Below are 21,009 nucleotides of genomic sequence, written 5' to 3' on the forward strand. Positions count from 1 at the left end.
ACAGGTGAATATACAAAAGTTAACTACTTTCCTATACAATAGCAAGAACATATGGAATTTAAGCAAAAAACACAATGTCATTTACATCAGTATTCCAAAAAATGCAATACAGTTGCTCCTTGAACAACACGGGGGTTAGTTAGGGGGTGCCAAACCTTCTTCCGTCAAAAATTGGAGTATAACTTTACAGTCAACCCTCCAAATCTGCAGTTTCAAACCCGCAAATCCACCCAACTGCAATTCCTGTAGAACTATACAGTTTAATGAAAAATATCCACATATAAGTGGACCTGTGCAGTTCAAACCAGTGTTCTTCAAGGGTCAACTGTCTTAAGGTAAAAATCTAACAAAATCCATACAAAATCTGTATGAGGAAAATTATAAAACTTTAATGAAAAGTATCAAAGAAGAACTAAATAAATATAGAGATATTCCATGTTCATTGGCAAGAAGACTCACTGTTGTCAAGACGTCAGTTCTTCTCACTTGATTGATAAACAATGCAATCCCAATCAAAATTTAAGCAAGTTATTTTGTGGATAAATAACAAACATAACATTGAAAGGAAAGAACAAAATCAAAGGGCTGACATTATCTGACTTCAAGATTTACCACAAAGCTATAGTAATCAAGACACTCTGGTACTGGTGAAAGAATAGATCAGTGGAACAGAATAGAGAGGCCAGAAATAAACCTCCATAAACACAGTCACCTAATCTTTGACAATGCAGCACAATGGAGTAAAGTCAGTCTTTTTAACAAATGGTGCTGGACAACTGGACACCCACATGTGAAAAAAATAACCTAGACATACACTTTACGTCCTTGACAAAAATTAACTCAAAATGGACCACAGATCTAAATGTAAAATGCAAAACTATAAAACTCTAAAAGGTGGGGGAAGGGTAATAGCTCAGCGGTAGAGTATATACTTAACACGCACAAGGTCCTGAGTTCAATTCCCAATACCACCATTAAAAAAAAAAAAAAAAAAAAGAAAGAAAGAAGGAAAAAAAAAAAACCCTAGAAGATAAAAATACAGGAGAAGACCTAGACTCTGGGTGTGGCAACAACATTTTTAGCTACACCACCAAAGGCATGATACATTAAAATATCATAAGCTTTGATAAGCTCAACATAAGTGTGATAAGCTGCATTTCATCAAAATTAAAAACTGCTCTACAAAAGACACAGTTAAGAGAATTAGACAAGTCACAGACTGAGAGAAAATATCTGAAAAGGTAATTCTGATAAGAGATTGTTATCTAAAATACACAAATAACTCTTAAAACAATAAGAAAACAGATAACATGATTAAAAAATGGGCCACAGACCTTAACAGACAACCCACCAAAGAAGATATACACATGGCAAGTAAGCACATGGAAAGATGCTCCACATCATATGTCATTAGGGAAATGCAAATGAAAGCAATGAGATACCATTCATTTAGCCATATTAGTATGGCCAAAATCCATAACACTGACAACACCAAATGTTGGCAAGAATGTGGAGCAACAGGAACTTTCATTCACTGCTGCTAAGAGTGCAAAATGGTACAGCCACTTTGGAAGACAGTTTGGCAATTCCTTACAAAACTAAAAATATTCTTGCCATATACTTCAGTAATTATGTTTCATGGTATTTACCCAAAGGAGTTAAAAACTCATGTCCACAGAAAAATTTGCACTTGGATGTTTACAGCAGCTTAATTCATTAATTGCCAAAACTTGGAAGCAACCCAGATGTGCTTCAGAATATGAATGGATAAAATAAACTGTAATACATTCAGATTACAGACTAGTATTCAGTGCTAAAAGAAATGAGCTGTTAAGCCATGAAAAGACACAGAAGAAACTTAAAAGTATATTTCTAAGTGAAAGAATCCAATCTGAATACACCACATACTGTATGATTTCAACTATATGCCACTTGGAAAATGCACAACTATGAAGACAATAAAAGGTAGTGGTTGCCAGGGGTTGGAGGAAGGGAGGAATTAATAGGTGGAATTCAGAGGAATCTCAGGGTTGGAAAACTACTCTGTATGATACTCTAATGGCAGATATGTATCTTTATATATTTGTTCAAACACATAGAATGTACAATACCAAGAGTGAACCCTAACATAAACTATGTACTTTGTGTGATAATGATATGGCAATGCAGGTTCAACAACTGTAACATATATACCACTCTGGTGAGGGAAGTTGGTAATGGTGGAGGCTATTCAAGAGTAGGGGCAGAAGGTTTATGAAAAATCTCTGTATTTTCAGCTCCATGCTATAAACCTAAAATTGCTGTAAAAAAATATGCTATTTGGAAATAAATGATATATCATTTCTTCTAAAAATCCCATCAGACTTTATTTATAAATCGACAAACAGATCCTCACATATATATGGAAAAACAAAGGACCTAAAATAATCAAAACCATTCTAAAAATCAACAAAGTTGTGAGACTTATAATACTGATCTGAAACCTTACAATAAAGTCACAATAATTAAGACAGTAGTATTGGTACCAAGATAGAAAAAGTTACATGAAACAATAAATATTAGTTCAGAACAAACAAACAAACATCATACAATCAACTGACTTTCAACAAAAGTAACAAGGCATTTCAATGCCTTTTCATCATATGGCACTGGGTCACCTGGCTATCCTTAAGCAAAAAATAAAAAGTAACAAAAACAAAACTAAAAATTAACTCATAATGGAAATAGGCAAAAATCTAATAGCTAAATCTGAAAATGATCTAGAAAAAAATCCAAAGAGAAGGTAATTGTTAGGTTAGGTTATGCAAAGATACTATGAAGAAAAGAAAAAGATAAGCCACAGAAAAAATAAAATTTATATGCAAATCATATATCTGATAAAGAACTTGTGTCCAAAACATAAGTTCTTACAACTTGATAAAACACAATTGAAAATCACGTATCTCATAAAAATTTGTATCCAAAACATATAAATTCTCACAACTTGATAAGACAAACAATACAAATGAAAAATAGTGAAAAGCTCTGAACATACATCTCAACATAGAAGGCACAGGAATGCCTAATAAGCATGTGAAGAAATTCTCAACAGTACTAGTCACTACTGAAATCCAAATTAAAATTACACTGAGATAACTATAAACACATACTACAGTGGTAATAATCAAAAACACTGCCAATACCAAGTGATAGAGAGGATGTGGAGAAACTAGATCCATTATATGTTGCTGGTGAGAATGTAAAACAATAGTCATCTTTTAAACAATTTGGCCTTTCCTCAAAAATTAAACATACAACACAGCAATTTCACTAATGGACATCTACGAAAGAAATTAAAGTGCACAGACTATATGAAGATATGTGTGAATCCTTGATAGCAGCGTTATTCACAAAAACCCCTAAACTAAACAATAAAAATTTTCAAAATTTTCACCTTCTCATGAATGGCTAGAAAAAAATGTGAAATCTTCATAGAATGAAATACAACTTAACAATTTTTAAAAAAGAATGTGCTATGAGTGATATGTGCTAAAACTGGGATGAATCTCAAAAACATTATGTTAAGTGAAAGAAATCAAAACAGAAGACTAATCTAAAATATTTGCAGAAGGTAGATATTATCTATCATATTAACTGTAAAAGGCATGAGAAAACTTTTTCAGGTAATGTTAAGTCTTCTAAAACTGTGACGTGCCAATGTATTCATTTACTATATATTACTGTACTGTAAGCGTGAGATGGGTCAATTTTATGGTATGTAAATTATACACCAATAAAGCTATTTTAAGAAAATTGTCTAAGAATACACAAAAGAAAATCTTTACAAACTTGGAGTAGGTAAAGATCAGTTGAAAAAAAGCCTCCTTTGGACTTCACATTTAAAGTAGTCACCACAAAAAATAAAAAGGCAAGACACAGTCTGAGAAAAATATCTATAATACATATATCTCACAAAGATATATAACTAATACAACTCAAAAATAAATAGATAACCTCAAAAGAATTGAATCAGCTTTCCACAAAAGACACATGAGTGGTCATCAACTACATGCAAAAATGTTAAATATGATTAGTTATCATGCAAATGAAAATACCACAGTGAGATCTCATTACAAGGACACCAGAATAGCTAAAATTAAAAGAGAAATCATATCAAGTGTTGAAGAGGATGTTGAACAAATAGAATTCTCATTAACTGGAGGTGGGAATGTATGTAAATGGTAAACCACTCAACAAAACATTCTGGCATTTTTTTTTTTTTTTTTTTAAGTTAAACACATCACACAACTCAGCCACTGTACTCGAAGGTATCCACTTAGGAGAAGCAAAAACACGTCTATACAAATATTTCTACGTAATTGTTCATAGGAGCTTTTTTGTAATAGTTAAAAATTAGAAACAACCTTAATGTCTTTCAACAGATGAATGGATAAATACATCATGGAATATCCAAATAATGCAATGCTACTGAGCAAATTTACAAAATGAACCACTGCTACACACAGCAACATCAGAGAATCTCCAAAACATTATGCTAAGTGAAAAATCTTAGACATAAAAAGCTGTACATGATTCCATTTGATAAAACAGTAGGAAATGTAAACTGATCTATATGTCAGAAAGCACAACAGTGGTTGCCTGGAGATGAGGGCCCAAGAAAGGAGAAATTATAAACAGACAACTACATAAAAGGTATTTATGAAAAATTTAGAGTTATAATTACACTTGGTGAAAAACTGAATGCTTCCACCTTCCAATCACCAACTCCCCTTTTGGAATGAAAACAAGTAAAAGAAGTCTACTCTTACTTCATCTCTTCAACACTATACTGTAGTTTCTTCCCAGCACAATAAGGCAAAAAAACGGGGGGGAGCATTCACATTAGGAAAAAAAAGAAGTAAAATTATCTATTCGCAGATGACAAGATCATTTATTTAGAACATCTTAAGAATCTATAAAACAGCTACTAGAACTAATACATGAATTTAGTAAGAATGCAAAATATAAGATTAACATATACAACACTTGAACACTAAAAACAAAATACTGCTGTGAGAAATTTAAGAAGACTTAAATTAAGAATGATCACTTTGTTTACGGTTCAAAAGAGTCAACTGTTAAAATGTCAATACCTCCCAAACTGGTCTATAGATTCAGTGTTTTCCCAGTCAAAATCCTAGGCTTTTTTTTTTACCTAATTAACAACCTGATTCCAAAATTCATAAGGAATTATAAAGAATCTATAATAACAATTTGGCCAAGTTGGAAGACCCATACTACCTTATTTTGTGATTTATTATAAAGCTACAGTCATCAGGATAATGTTGTAAGGGCACCAGGTAAAAAAATATATCAATTAAATTTGAACAAATATGCAAAGGATAGAGAAAGGATAGTTTTGTCAACAAATGCTATTGGAATAATTGAATACCCATAGATAAAAAGCTGAAATTAGACCCATATCACATACCATGTAAAAAAAAAATCTCAAAATAGATCACAGACCTAAATATATCATAGTAAAATCTAAAACTATAGAGCTTCCAGAAGAAATTATAGAAAATAATTCTTTGTGATCTTGTGTTAATCAAATATGTCTTATATACAAGAAAAACAGTTCATTAAAGGAAAAAAACCTGATAAAATGAACTTCATCAAAATCAAGTTCTTCAGCTCTTCAAAAAATAATTAACAGATGGAAAACAATCCATCGAGTGGGAGATATCTGCAAGTTACCCAACTCTTAAAGGACCTATATACAGCATATATAAAGAAATTAAAATAAGACTAAAACTCAAAAATAAGAAATTAAACATGTCTGCCACCCACCTCCCCATAACCCTCCTCCCCCAAATGGGCAAAAAATTCAAAAATACACTTTACAAAAGATATACCACTGACAAGCACATGAAGATACTCACCCTCATTAGCCTTTAGGAAAATGAAAATTTAAACCACAATCAGGTATCATACCAATCAGATAAGTCAACTTAAAAAGACTGACCTTACCAAGTGTTAGTAATGATATGATGTGGAACAAATAGAACTCTCATTCACTGCTGGTGGGAATATAAAATGGCACAACAACTTTGGACAAGAGTATGGCATTTTCCTGAAAGGTTAAACATCCACTTACTACATTAACCTAGCCATTACTAGGTATATATCCAAAATAAATGAAAGTATGTGCCCACATGAAGTATAATAATTTAGCTATTCCATTTGTAAATATTTACTTGAGAAATAAAAGCGTATGTCCACAGTACACAAATGTTCATAGCAACAGTATTCAAAAATAGGAGACTTAAATGTCCATCAGTAGTTGAATGCTAAGCAAATAGTGGTATATCCAAGCAAATAATACTGCAATAAAAAATTAAGTATTGGTACAAATAACATGGATAAACCTCAACATAATTTTACTGAGTGTGAGAAACTAAGCAAGAAAAGAGTATACACTCTATGGTTCACCTTATATAAAATTCTAGAAAATGTAAACTAATCTATAGTGGCAAGAAAAAAAAAATCAGTGATTCCTGGGGACCAGGGGAGAGAGCAAGGAAGGATGACAGAAGGTTTACGAAGAGGCATGAGGAAATTGTTGGGGGGGGGGTGGTGATGAACATGTTCATTACCTTTACTGGTACTTTTATGGGTGTATACATATGCCAAACTTATTAAACTGTATAATACAAATACGTGCAGTTTAGTTTGTCAATTACACCTTAATAAAGTTGTTAAAAAAGACATAATTGAGAAAGTGAAAATGCAAACCAAATAATGAGATAAAATGTGGTCCAATACCTGTCAACCTGCATCATTCTTACAATAAACACAAACAACTCAACCTTCAAACAGGTGCATACACACACACACAAAACTTAGAGACTTCACAAAAGAGTACAGAGGAAGCAATGGCCAAAAAGCACAAGGAAAAGTGCTCAATATCATTAATCAGCAGGAAAATGAAAATTAAAACCACTTCACAGTGACTAGAGCAGCTAAGCTAAGACTGATGACACCACATGTTGGTGATTACGTAGAAACTGGAACAGAACTCTTACCCATTGCTGGTGGGAGTTTAAAATGGAACAACTACTGGAACACAGATCAGCAGTTTCTCACACATAGTTTATAAAACTTCAAGACACATTATAAAGCTACAGTAATTACAACAATGTCATATTTACTCAAGCACAGACAAAATCTAATGGAATAGATTTGGAGCCCAGAAACAGGCACACATATCTGTGGGTAACTGATTTATGCAAAAGGTGGCACTGAATTAAAGAACTGAATGAAAACGGGAGAACATAAAGCAATCTATATGGAAAATCACACTATACTACAGCATACTCAAAAGTCAATTGAAAGGAAAACAAGACAATTTCTAGAAAGTAATAAGGGAAAATACAGAAATATTTCTTAAGCAAAGGAACAAAAACAACAAAAGGAAAAGACTGAATTACTCTACATTACAGTTAAGAACTTGTGTTCATCCAAAGATACTACTAAGAGAATAAATAATACAAGGCAGAGTGGGGGAAAAGATACTCGCGACAAAAATAACCAAGCAAGAATTCTTATTCAGAATACACAAAGAATGGCCACATCTCATTAACAGAAACACAATGCATTAAAAAAAAAATAAGGAACAGACTGAAGAAGCACTTTACAAAAAAGGTTATTCAAATGAAAATGTACTCATTAATCAGCAATCAGTAATTTGCAAATCAAAATTATAGTGAGATATACATATACTCAGTAGAATAAATGAAATCAAGCAGTCAAAAAGAAAATGACAATACTAAGTGGTGGTAAGAATATGGAACAATAGGAATTCTCATACATTGCTTTGGAATACAACTTGCAATGAACAATTAAAGCTGAAAATAGGCACATGCTGTAAACTAACAATATTCTGCTAGGTACACCTACAGAAATGTTAACAAGTGCATCTAATGTACAAAGATGTTCACAGCCGATTTACTTATAATAGCCCTCAACTATGCAAACAACGAAATAAATACTCATTAATGAGAACAAACTAACTATATGCAACAACATAGACACACCTCATAAACATAACATTGAGCCATAGAAAACATATATAAAAGAATACTGTAAGATTACATTCATATTAAGTTCAAAAGTAAAAAACCAAACTACAGCATTCAGCTGTGCATATCCTCAGGCTAAACTGATTAAAATTTAGGAAAATGTGATCTCTAGGGGAAAGAGAGTTGATATGAGAAAAGACAAGCAGGCTGCTTCCAGTGTGCTGGCAAGTGTCAATTTCTTGATCTGAGCAGCGATTAGTCAAATGTTCAATTTATTATTAACTTGTTAACATGTACATATAGGTTACCTGCACTTTTCCCATTTAAGTCACAGAAAAAAGTTCCTATTTGGGTCAGAAATAGGAAAAATAAGTATTTGTTTTTGTCTACATATGTATTTAAAATATTAGAAAGATATGCAAGGCATTAACAGAAGTCGTTAGCTTTTTATGCAGATGAGCTGAATAGTGTGGATAATAAGAAAAGTGGAAATATTTAAAGTATAACTTGTATTACTTTGACTTCCAAATAGTACAAGTTTATTACTTAGTCAAAAATTATTTTTAAAATTATATCTTTTAAAAAAAGGGTATTACTTCTGATGTTAGTGAAAGGTTATAACCATTTCCAACCTCACTGACTAGCAGAGTGCCTGACACATGCAGGCACTCAATAAATGTGTTCTAAATGAATTAATGCCTCAGTGCTTGAAATATTCTGACTGAAATGCTTATTCTCTCCTCCTCTGCCTAGCTAATCCTGCTTATCTGTAGAATCCATTTCCACAACTTCCTCCCCAGAAGTTTTCTTTCCACATCACACAGTAAGAGCCCAAAAGCAGTCATCCAAATCCAAGGTAATTCAGTCTTGTTTCATCCTAATACCATGGAGATGACAATCTATGCTTATTTGTTACATAAATGATTGTTTCAATGAATACAAGCAATAATTTTATTTAAAAATCACATGTAATGATGTCTATACTTTCTTGAGCTACAGTGAAAATTTACTGTGACAACTAGAAAGAACTGAATTCTAGGGGAAAAAATTCAGATTCATTTCAAAATAAAGACAATTACATTTCAGATTTGATTTATTCCCTATCTCCCTTGTTTATAGTAAACTGTAAAATGTTTACTAGTTTAAATGACATGTAAAATTTCATTAAGAGATAAGAGGTTGTACTTTAGATGCTTTATTATAATGTATACAAAACTAGGGTTTGGGAGATAAACCTCATAAAAACTCAAAGACCTGCCCCCTCAGTTAAATTTCTGGGAGTTCCATGATTTGGGGCATGACAAAATATCCCCTAGGAGGTGAAATACAAGGCACCTCACAACATCTAGCACAAAAAGAGAGGCACAATTCTTGATTAGTTGTTTGGCATCCTAGAGGTAACCCATACTGAGTGACCCAATTTCAGAGTTGCCTGTAAGGCTGCCAGTAAATTCAGGGTGCAGTATAAGCACTGTACCACTTGGGCTTTATGATCCAGCATATTCAACAATGGATTGATTATTTAGTGTTCATGTCAAACAGAGATGCTCTAAGGAATCTCAAATCATTAACATGAGAATTACAGTGCAAACCTCTAGGATTTCTGAAGTACCTATGCCCTCTTCTGCAAATAACTATTCTACTTTTGAGAAACAACTTCTGGCTTGCTACTGGTCCTTGCTGAATGCCTGACCATGGGACCTCAGGTGACTATGTAGCCTGAACTTCCCACCATGAACTACATTCCTAGCCTTAAGGGTTGGGCATGAGCAGTAGTAATCTATTATCAAATAAATATAGTGTATAGGAGACTGAGTTTACCCAGGTCCAGAATAAACTGCATGAGCAGGTAGCTCAGACTGCTTCAACACCAGTTGTGTATGCACTGTCCCCTCTACCTCAATCTGTGCTTGTGCCTATGCCCACCTGGGAAGTTCCTTACGACCAAGTGGACTAAGGAAGAAGAAACCTGAGCCTGTTTCACAGTTGAGTTGGCACAACATGCTGGTATTACCCAAAAGTAGACAGCCCCACTCAAAAGTGACCCTAAAGGAAGGCGGTGAAGGAAAAATCCTCCTAGAGAATAGAACTTCAAGTAGTACATTTGGCTGTCCATTTTATCTGGATTGAGAGGTGGCCAGAATTACTGATCTAAACAGATTCATGGGCAGTTACTAATGGTTTGGTTCAATGGCCAGAGACTTGTAAGGAACAGGATTGGAAGACTGGTGACAAGGAAGCCTGAGAAAAGGTATGTGGAATGGGACAGTCTTCGAAGATAGTCTGTGTCCCGTGTGAATGACCAAAGGGCATCCATTGCAGAGGTAAACAAAATGACATGCTCTACAGATGTCAATCAAACTCCTTCCCCAGCCACTCCAGCACTTGTTCAATGGGCGTATGAATGAAATGCCCATGGCGGCAGAGATGGAAAATATGCAGGGGCTCAACTGCTAATGTTACTGCTGGGTACCTAGACTGCCAAAAGCAGAGACCAATACTGAATCTCTGATATGGCACCATTCCTCAAGGGAACCACTGAGTCACCTGGAAGCAGATTATTTACATTGGACTTTTTCTATCATGGAGGAGGCAGATACTTGTTCTTACTGGAATAGACACATTCTGGAAATAACCTGCCTTTCCTGTACCTAATGCTTCTGCCAGCACCACTATCCACAGGCTCACAAACTACCTTATCTATGGCCTCTATTCTAGACAGTATCATTTTTGACCAAGGAATTCATTTTGCAGCAAAGGTTTCTGTCTCTCCCAATAACCAGAACACATCGGTCTGGTATTCAAGGTGTGGAAATAGGAGTGGCTCCTCTCATTGTTAAACCTAATAACTCATTCACAGAATTTTTGCTCCCCCTCCCTAAAACTTTGAGCTCTGCTGGTTTTGAGTCTTAGTGCCCAAAAGATTGCTTCTACCAGGAAACACAATAGTTCCACTGAATTAGAGACTTCCATCTGGCCACTGAATCAAAAGGCAAGAAAAGGGGTTATCCTACTAGTCTGAGAGATTACGCCCAATCACCAAGAAGAAACTGAGTTGCTGCATACAATGGCGACCAGGAGGACTACATCTGATGCACCAGGGATTCTCTTAAGCCCCTTACAGCACTTCCATGGTCCACTGTTAAAGGTTAACGGAAAACTACAGCAATAAAAGGGGGAGGCGGTAAGACAAGTAAAGACCCTTCAGAAATAAAGGTTTTGCGTCTACCATCAGGTGAAGAACCCAGAACAGCTGAAATTCTAGCTGAGGGCAGAACTACTGAATGAGTAGTGAAAAAAGGAAGCTAGAGATATCAACTCATTCATATGGAAGCCAAGTAACCAAAGGAGTACCAGTTATTTAGTGCTGCTCAAATCCAAATGCATTATTTCTCAGTTTCAAATATACTTTGTATACAAGCTTCTGCACAGCAAAGGAAACCAGAAATAAAACAAGAAGAAAACCTACGGAATGGGAGAAAATTTTTGCAAGTGAAACCGACAAAGGCTTGATCTCCAGAATATATAAGCAGCTCATACGACTCAATAAGAAAAAAATAAACAACCCAATCCAAAAATGGGCAGAAGACCTAAACAAGCAATTCTCCAAGGAAGACATACAAATGATCAAAAAGCACATGAAAAAATGCTCAGTATCACTAATTATCAGAGAAATGCAAATCAAAACTACAATGAGGTATCACCTCACACCAGTCAGAATGGCCGTCATTCAAAAATCCACAAATGACAAATGCTGGAGAGGCTGTGGAGAAAGGGGAACCCTCCTACACTGCTGGTGGGAATGCAGTTTGGTGCAGCCACTATGGAAAACAGTGTGGAGATTCTTCAAAAGACTAGGAATAGACTTACCATATGACCCAGGAATCCCACTCCTGGGCTTGTATCCAGAAGGAAATCTACTTCAGGATGACACCTGCACCCCAACGTTCATAGCAGCACTATTTACAATAGCCAAAACATGGAAACAGCCTAAATGTCCATCAACAGGTGACTGGATAAAGAAGAAGTGGTATATTTATACAATGGAATACTACTCAGCCATAAAAACCGACAACATAACGCCATTTGCAGCAACATGGATGCTCCTGGAGAACGTCATTCTAAGTGAAGTAAGCCAGAAAGAGAAAGAAAAATACCATATGAGATCGCTCATATGTGGAATCTAAAAAACAAAAACAAAAACAAACAAACAAACAAAAACAAAGCATAAATAAAGGACAGAAATAGAGTCACAGACAGAGAATACAGACTTGTGGTTACCAGGGGGGTGGAGGGTGGGAAGGGATAGACTGGGATTTCAAAATTGTAGAATAGACTACACTGTATAGCACAGGGAAATATACATAAAATGTTATGATAACTCACAGAGAAAAAAATGTGACAATGAGTGTGTATATGTCCATGAATAACTGAAAAATTGTGCTGAACACTGGAATTTGACACAACATTGTAAAATGATTATAAATCAATAAAAAATGTTAAAAAAATATACTTTGTAATAAAGGATCTGGATTTAGTCAAGACTCTCCTTTGCTCAGCTGGAGATGTTAAAGCTTTATCAGTAAAGGGTGCTAGTAGAAGGACACTGCAGTAGAAAAGTGTTCTTTGCTCTGCAGGGTGTGTGTGTTTAAGGCAAAGGGAGGTCCTATCTCCAGATTCAGGGCCCAGCTACACCCTAGCACGAGGTAGGGGAATTCTACTGCTTATCAGTCCTGGTCAGAGGTTCTCTTCCTGACAGCCTTGACCTAACAACTGTGGACAGTTCTGGTTCAGGGCAACCAAGTGAACTTCTCCATTATCTATTGGACTATTCTCCAACAGGGTCTGAATTTCAGTTTTAGGGAGAGGGTTCCTCTTTCAAGTTTGTTCCTTCCTTGGGTATTCTCCCTTAGCTCTTTTATCCTTTTAAGTACCTAATTCCTTGAAATAGTTAATAATTCTTAAAACTGTCCCTGTTCAAATTACTATGTGGTTTCTCTCGACTCACTGATATGGGGAGTAATAATTACCTTAAAATCTACAGAAATAAGCTCTATTTTTATAAACTGGAACACTATTAGTGCTCCTTCTCCTATAATACATAGTACTCATATTCTGTTGATTGTAATAATCATATCCTAATGCTATTATGCTACAATAATATTAACGGAAGCCAAAAATTATTTGATGTTTAATATATGCTAACTATTATTCTAGGTAGTTTATTGCTATTGACTCATCTAATCCTAACAACCACCCTACAACAACCTATTACAAGTATCACTCAAACACAAAATACAAATATTCTGGAATTGTTCATTAAATAACAAATAAACTTCTTTAATAACCATGTTTGCTGTGAAGTTCATGACAGTTACATTAAAGCATACCATGACTGATGTTTAAAAAAATTTTCATTCATTTCAATTATTTTAAAGATAAACTTCATTGTCTTGATCACAGACTAATGGTAAATTATCATGGCTGGTTAGTAGCTACATAAAGTCCTTACAACAAATTCATGACTGTTCATAACAGCAGAAAACAGAAGATATTCCAAAGAATACTAAGATTCCTAAAACATAACCGTAACCATTATCAACCCAGGTTATTCTGTCTCTCTGTAATGAGTAAACTACTAACTCATTACAAATCATTAAAGTGAGTTTCAGAAACACAGGAGAAAGGAACAATAGCCAAAATGCTTAAATAACCAAGAATTATATACTTTATTTGTAAAAACAGCCAATAACATGTTTTATTCTGTAGTCATGAAGCACAGACTTCATTTAACCAAAGGCTGATGATGGAAAGTTTCAAGGCTCAAGACATGGCTTTAAAAATGGCATCAAAACTGAGGTGCCCCATACCATCTATCGAGTAGACTGGAACTTGGTACTCAAATTTAATCATTTTGCAACTAAATTAATTCAGCTGCAATAGGAAGTCTTGTTTTAAAAGCCTAAAAACCTCTTCTCAACATTATTGGAAAAGAGTCACTAAAAAATTACATTGTTATGTCATCAAATTATAATTTGAAGGCAGAAAATCTTAAGAATTGCTAAAAGATCAAAATTTCTAAGAATATGGTATCTCACCATCTTTTCAACCACTATTCTCTTTTTGTACCTAATTATCTTAATGGTGATAATTGACAATTACTTATAACAGCCAGGCACTGATCTAAGAGCTTTATATACATAAGCTTATTTATTTATCAAAACTGGCTTATGGAATGGATTCTATTATTGCCCCTATTTTACAAATGAGGAAACTGAAATACAAGGGGATTAAGTAACTTGCCCCAGAAGCAGTAGAACTACTTCTGACGTGAACTCATGCAGTTTGGATCTAGGAATGTCAACTCTGTAATTGCTACTGAGAACTCTCCGTAAGTAGCTTGTTAAAACCTCATAAAGACACTGAAGTAGGTACTCTTATTATCCTCATTTTACACACAAGAAGACTAAAATTCATCCAAAGTCATAAAACTAGTAACTGATAAAATCAGGATTCTACCCTCATCTGCCTTACTCTTTCAAAAACCAATTTCTTAACTATTAAGATATATTACCTCTCTAAAACATAGCAATGAACCCATCAGATAAATGAGATCAAATCTCACATACAACTAAACATCAAATAGCAGTAATGTATCATGGTGTGTGCTAAAGATTATACCCCCAGAAATATGGAATATCAGTTGATTCCTGCCAAGTATTTCCAATAGTACCAAAAAGCAAAGACATTTATAAAATGTATTACCTACTAAGAGAAAACACACAACCTACATAAAATAGTTTTAACATAAGAAATAAATAAAATTAATAGTTGTAATTACCAAATGCACAAAGCAGCAAATGTAAACATACCTGCAAGGAGGCAAGACCATGGAGTCTTTCATAAGCACAGATCCAGAAAGCAGGATATACCAACATCTGGCAACAGTTTCTGAACTGTTTAAATGAGTAAATAAATACACACATTTACATGTATATAGATTCAACACAAAATACAAAACATGAAAAATATCCTATAATATGATAAATTAAAAATTAACTAACACTCCTTGGAAGTTCTGCCTGTTTCCAAAGGTTTCATACAGATCATGTTCACATCTTATATAATCACTATCTTAAGACACAGGGTTCAGCAATATATGTTTATTAGCTCTACCTTATTAATTTATATCATTAACTACATAGTCCTCATTTTTGTGTACTGGATCACCATATCTGATGAAGTTTAACTTAAATATTGTACTACATGTGAATATTAAAAAATTCTATTTCTGATAACTTCAATATATATTAAAGACAACACTGTTTGGAATTCACAAGTTTATCAATGTTCTGTCTTCACTTTCAACTATAATTTGGATCATAATGATCTATTTATTTCTCTTAAATTTTACTCTGACAGAAATAAATAAAATGCCTAACCAGTCTTTCATTTTGTATGTATTTAAGCAATAAAAGAATATCAGATGACTTAAGTCCATAAGTCCACCAGCATCTTTAGTTCAGTTAAATCTCCAATAGACCCCCAGAATCTTGTTAGATGTGTTTATAATATAATCTTTTCCATCTTTCTCTTAAATATCTTAATTTACTATGCCTACAAATTCAATTAATTCCAATATGTATATAATTCTAATATTTATAAAACAAATGTTTCCTCTGAACTGAAGAACTGTGTATCTGGTTATCTATCTGACATGTCAGCTTGTATATGTAACAGACAACTCAACCTCAATGTGTTCACAATCTACATCATTATCATTTCCTTTAAGTTTGGTTTTTTTTCTAGTATTCTCTGTTCTCAATGAATAGTATCATTTTCCATCCAGAAATCTAAGCCTGCATACCATTCTACAGAGCAAGCAAGGGTGAGTTTTCTGGGTAAATCCTATTGCTTATGATGAGAAGGAAAAATCATTACCAACTTTCTACTGCGTACTTCAAAGTTCTTTGTATCCACATGCTGTCCATATTCACTGAGAGAAGATACAAATGGCTACATATCTCCTACTTAAGGTTCTTTGTTTAGAAATTTCACTTTCTTATTCTTTCAAAACAGGACTTTTATAAATTTATGAAGGAATAAAATCAATGAAGGGAAATTTTGTCCAAAATTAACACAGAAGAAAGCTATGACTGGATGCTACCACAAGCCTCCAATTTTTAATCTCACTAGGCTAAAGCAGTCATGAAGTTGTCAAATTCTCCTATTAATGCAAGAAAAACCCTAAAGCTCACTCCTACCAAGAGAACTATGCCCACTCATGAATCAGAAACTGTTCAGATCTTGCAAAGAATTCCACTCTCAGAGCAATGCCTCTGATAAGTACACAAGGAAAGTGAAAGTCTTTTAATGTGGGGCCACGCTATCTCCCTTCTCTCTGTAAGCAAATGATCTAAGAATAATCCACCAATCCCTGACTTTAAACTCTTTAATTAATTTCCACATTCATTTTTAAAAATTCTTCTGTTTATGATTAGCCAGATACAAATCTATACAACTCTTTAACACTAATTTTTCAACAGCTTCATTGAGGTGTAATTACATACCATAAATTCACCCATTTTAAGTGCACAATTCAATGACTTTTATGAAATTTATGAAAAGAACTGTGCAAATATCACCACAATCCGGTTTTAGAACATTTCTATTAACACAAAGAGAACTCTTATGCCTTGTTTGCAGTCAATCCCTACCCCCAACAATCTGCTCTGTCTCTACAGATTTGTTTTTCCTGGACAGTTCATTTAAATACAATCATATAACATGTTGTGTTTCTATCTTGCTTCTTCCACTTAGCCTAATTTTTTAAGGTTTGTCCATGCTGTAATGTGTACCAGTACTTTATTCCTTTTTACTGCCAAATAGTATTCCACTATGCAGATATAGGGCATTCTCTCTATCCATTCACAGGACATTTATATTTTTTCCAGTTTTAGGCTAGTATGAACAGTGCTACTAAGAACATTTGTGTACAGTCTCTGTATGCACATAGGTTTTTATTTCCCCTGGGTAAATTTGTAAAAGTAAAATTACTGGCTCATATGGTAAAATTTTAAGAAACTGCCAAACTGTTTCCTAATGTGGCTAAATATATATACCATTTAGCATCTGTACCACAAATATATTAGGATTCCAAATGTCATCAAATCCTCATCAACACTTGTTATTGGCTACCTTTTTGACTGTAGCATTCTTTTATTTTTTACTGAGGTAACACTGGTTCATACTACATAAGTTTCACATGTACAATGCTATATTTCTGCTTCTGTATACCCAGTAGTGTGCTATCAAAAATATAGTTTCCATCCATCACCATACAGGTGATCCATCCCCTTTACCCATTTCACATCCCCACAACTGCAGCTATTCTAATTGGTATAAACTGACAGTTCATTAGTTTATGTGTGTGTGTGTAAGATAAGGATCTAAATGAACATTTTTACATGTAAATACACAATTAACCCAGCACCATTTGTTGAAAAAACTGTTTTCCCATTGAAATGCTTTAGCACCTTCATCAAAAATAAACTGTCCACTGGTGGCTCCTTTTTAATCTTCAGTTGTGTTATACCCACATTGTGTGCAGATCTTAGCTACAAAGCCATTTTTTAAAAAATTCCAGAAACTGTTTATAAACCTAAGGGTTTATATCTGGACTCTAAATTCTGTTCCAATTATCTATAAATCTATGTATTTCTTTGATAGCACTTCTATTTGCGTAGCAATTTTAATTAACTTTCTCTCCCCTACTACACAAGGTCATAAGGATATATCCTGTGATTTCCCACCATTCTATAAACAGGCTAAGTATAACATATAGCAGGCAATTAGTGAATGAATCAACAAATAAACATATATAGCTATTAACCATACGAATCCAGTAAATACTGTAGATATAATGATAAATACAATGCATAATGAAACATTAAAGTCAACACCATTCCTCTATACCAGCTGAATCTATATAATAAAAGAGAGCACTGCTGACAAAACTTCTGAAAGAAAAAACAGAGAAGAATATCCTCATAATCTTGAAGAGGGCAAAAATATTTTAAACACAAGAACCACTGTTCACAAGGGGAAAAACTGAGAAAATCAGAAATTTCTCTTCTTCACAACATGCCATTAATAGAATGAAAAAGCAAGCCACACAGTGGCAGAAAGTATTTGCAACTTATGTATCCAACATAGGACTTGGATTCAAATTCATAACATTTCTACAAAACAATAGAAATAAGACAACCCAACTAAAATATGGTCAAAAATTTGAATCAGGATTTCATAAAGGAGCTATCCAAATAACCTACAGAAACATGAAAATCATTTATTATCATTAGTAAGCATGGAAACAAAAATTAAATCACAATGAGATAATAAAATGAAATACGTATGTTAGATTCTATTAATGTTAGAATCTCCTAAATTTGAGCACATGCATTTTCAATCCTTTCATTCCTAGGAATATTCCTAAGAGGAATTAGTCAAAGGACACAAAAAGACATGAACAAAATGTTCAGAAACTTACTATTTATGATAGGAAAAAACTGGCAACAACCCAAATATCAATTAATAGTGCAAAGGATAAACAAATTATGTTATTTTCATGTAACTGCATACTATAAAGCAATGAAAAAGAATGAATACAAAAACATAGAAGACTCTCAGACATTTGTGAAGTGAAAAAAGCCTGACCAAAAGATTTTTGTCTATATGAAATTCAAAAAGAAGTAAAACCAATCTATGATGATAGACATTAGAACTAGATTACCTTTCCAAGAGAGGTGACAAGAGCCTTCTGAAGAGCTGAAATGTTCTACATATTCACTGGGTAGTAGTTATACAGGTGTATATATTCATGAAACCTGTTACACTGTACATCTTTTGTGAGCTCTATGTATATTTCACAGTTTATGACTGTATTTCAATCTCCTCTACAGAAACTATTCCAGAATCAAATGAATTTCAATGCTTAAAATCCAAATTTAAACATTATTAAGCAAATTATAGAAATACTTACCAAAAAAGAACTTGATTGCCGCTGTATCTCTCATAGCGTGCTCTTGCAGACATTAATCTAACACATTTTTTAAAAAATAAAAAATTTAAAGATTTTATCTTAAATTATTTCAAAATTGTTATAATCACAACAGAAAATGATCAGATCTACCACTAAATTTTTCCCTAGAGCTTAAAAATATACATACTAAATGCAGTAATTATTTTCAAAAGTAGCAGTGAATATTAAGGGGCAACAAGTATAACACTCTTATATACATTCTATAACCTGTCAATTCACACTAAATAATGTTCTTTTTTGTTATAAAAGAATACATATGTGTCTGATTCACTAATGAATCCTTATGGTAAAGAACAGTTACAGGCCGGGGCATACACACAAAGACACAAAAATCTGTTGAATAGATACAAATTTGCTTGCATTTAAAAAATATTTTTATTATTACTACTGCTCTAATTTTCAGTTTTCTTCCTCTTGATATGCTTATTTAACATTTACTAACATCTCAATTATACAGAAAACAGAAAATAATAAATCCCAACAATTATATTTTAGCAATCTGGTCCATAACTAGAAACTTTAAGAACAGTCAGAAAAAGTGGTCATGGAAGAAAAACACATTTTAATTAAAATATTATGAAAACTTACAACAGTGCTTTACAGCACTCAAAAAGAGTTTTTACAACTATAATCACAACGATATAAAGTAGCAGGAGAAAAAACTCATTTTACAGAATAGAAAAATGAGGTGCAGAAAGTTTATGGGTCTTGTTCATGGGAGCTTATACCAAATCAAGAGTGCTGCTCCTTCCACTTTAATACAACACTATATTATGCCATGTGCATCTTAAGTATCTGACATAATAAATATCGATAGGAACTACAAAAAATACAGTTTTGTTTTCACTGGCTAGCACATACTGAGCACTGTGCCTTGCTTTAGATCTTCTCATTTAATCCTCAAAATGCTATAACAAAGGAAATCTTATTACTCCCAAAGAAGACAAAACTGCAGCTTAGATGTTAAGACTTGCTCAAGGTCCCATGGCCAAGAAAAACTGGGATAGAAAATGCCAATTTCTATGCTTAGCCTACAAAAACCCCCAAATCATCTGGCCCCTGCAAGTATCTATCAAAACTCATTTGAGGAACTCCTTAGCATATGCTCTTAAACACAGCATCACACTTACCTAAGCTGATGTTCCCTGAGATTTGATAATATTTCCATTCCATGAAGATAAGAATAAATAGTATTTAAGTCCTGTAGAGTAGAAAATATTTTAGATTATTTTTCAAATGTACTTTAAAAAATATAATGACAGTCAACAGTTCTGATTTTAAGCAAACAACCATTAATGACACAACTGTTAACTATGGACTAGTCACAAAATCTCTGAATTACAAGAGATCTGAAAAGATAGAGAAGAGTTCCCTCAACTCACACAGGAACCCCTCTCTTCAGCATGGCTGAGGACCTCTACTCAATGCTAGAAATCAAAAACTCATTATTTTACAGGAAAGTCTATTTCACTTCTAAACAGATGTAACTTTTCTTTCTTCTCTAAGTATCCTAAAACAGTATCATATTTTAAGTTTTTCTCTCCTCTCTGGATAACATAGTCTCAAAAACTGTATGTTCTACATCTATAAGCATCCTAGCTGACCTCCTCTGAAGATAACTCAGTCTGTCAAGATTCCTCTTAAAATAGGACTTTCTAAAAAAAATCTTTCAAGAAACTCAAGGTGATATTAATCTATCACTAAACCAAACAGAAGTCCAATGAGAATCCGACTGTTTACTCTCTGAAAAAGGTAGGGAATCTTTCTCTAGCCCTCGTTCAGATAATTATGCATTAAAAAAAACAGGTTAATATAGTATATTAATACAGTATAAACTTGGCTAAGAAT

At 33.6% G+C, this 21,009-nt stretch overlaps 1 protein-coding gene across 8 annotated transcripts in view; it reads right to left on the bottom strand.

The window, feature by feature from the left end:
- RAPGEF6 (Rap guanine nucleotide exchange factor 6) overlaps positions 1-21,009 on the bottom strand; it is a 197,873-nt gene that overhangs the window by 155,591 nt on the left and 21,273 nt on the right. For 5 of the 8 annotated variants that reach the window (XR_012505623.1, XM_045507759.2, XM_045507758.2 and 2 more), the window contains exons 2-4: positions 20,292-20,362; positions 19,102-19,158; positions 14,933-15,016 (exon numbers count right to left, since the gene is read on the bottom strand). Coding sequence is in view for 6 of the 8 variants with exons in the window: in XM_045507759.2 (XP_045363715.2) it covers positions 14,933-15,016; positions 19,102-19,158; positions 20,292-20,362 (212 nt within the window). In the remaining 2 variants the exon portion in view is untranslated. Of the gene's footprint in view, positions 1-11,930; positions 12,073-14,932; positions 15,017-19,101; positions 19,159-20,291; positions 20,363-21,009 lie in introns of those variants that run through there. The other 3 variants (XM_074360609.1, XM_074360608.1, XM_074360610.1) reach the window with 3 other exon arrangements.

Source organism: Camelus bactrianus, chromosome 3 (assembly GCF_048773025.1).
Source record: "Camelus bactrianus isolate YW-2024 breed Bactrian camel chromosome 3, ASM4877302v1, whole genome shotgun sequence".
In the NCBI taxonomy this organism is placed as follows: domain Eukaryota; kingdom Metazoa; phylum Chordata; class Mammalia; order Artiodactyla; family Camelidae; genus Camelus; species Camelus bactrianus.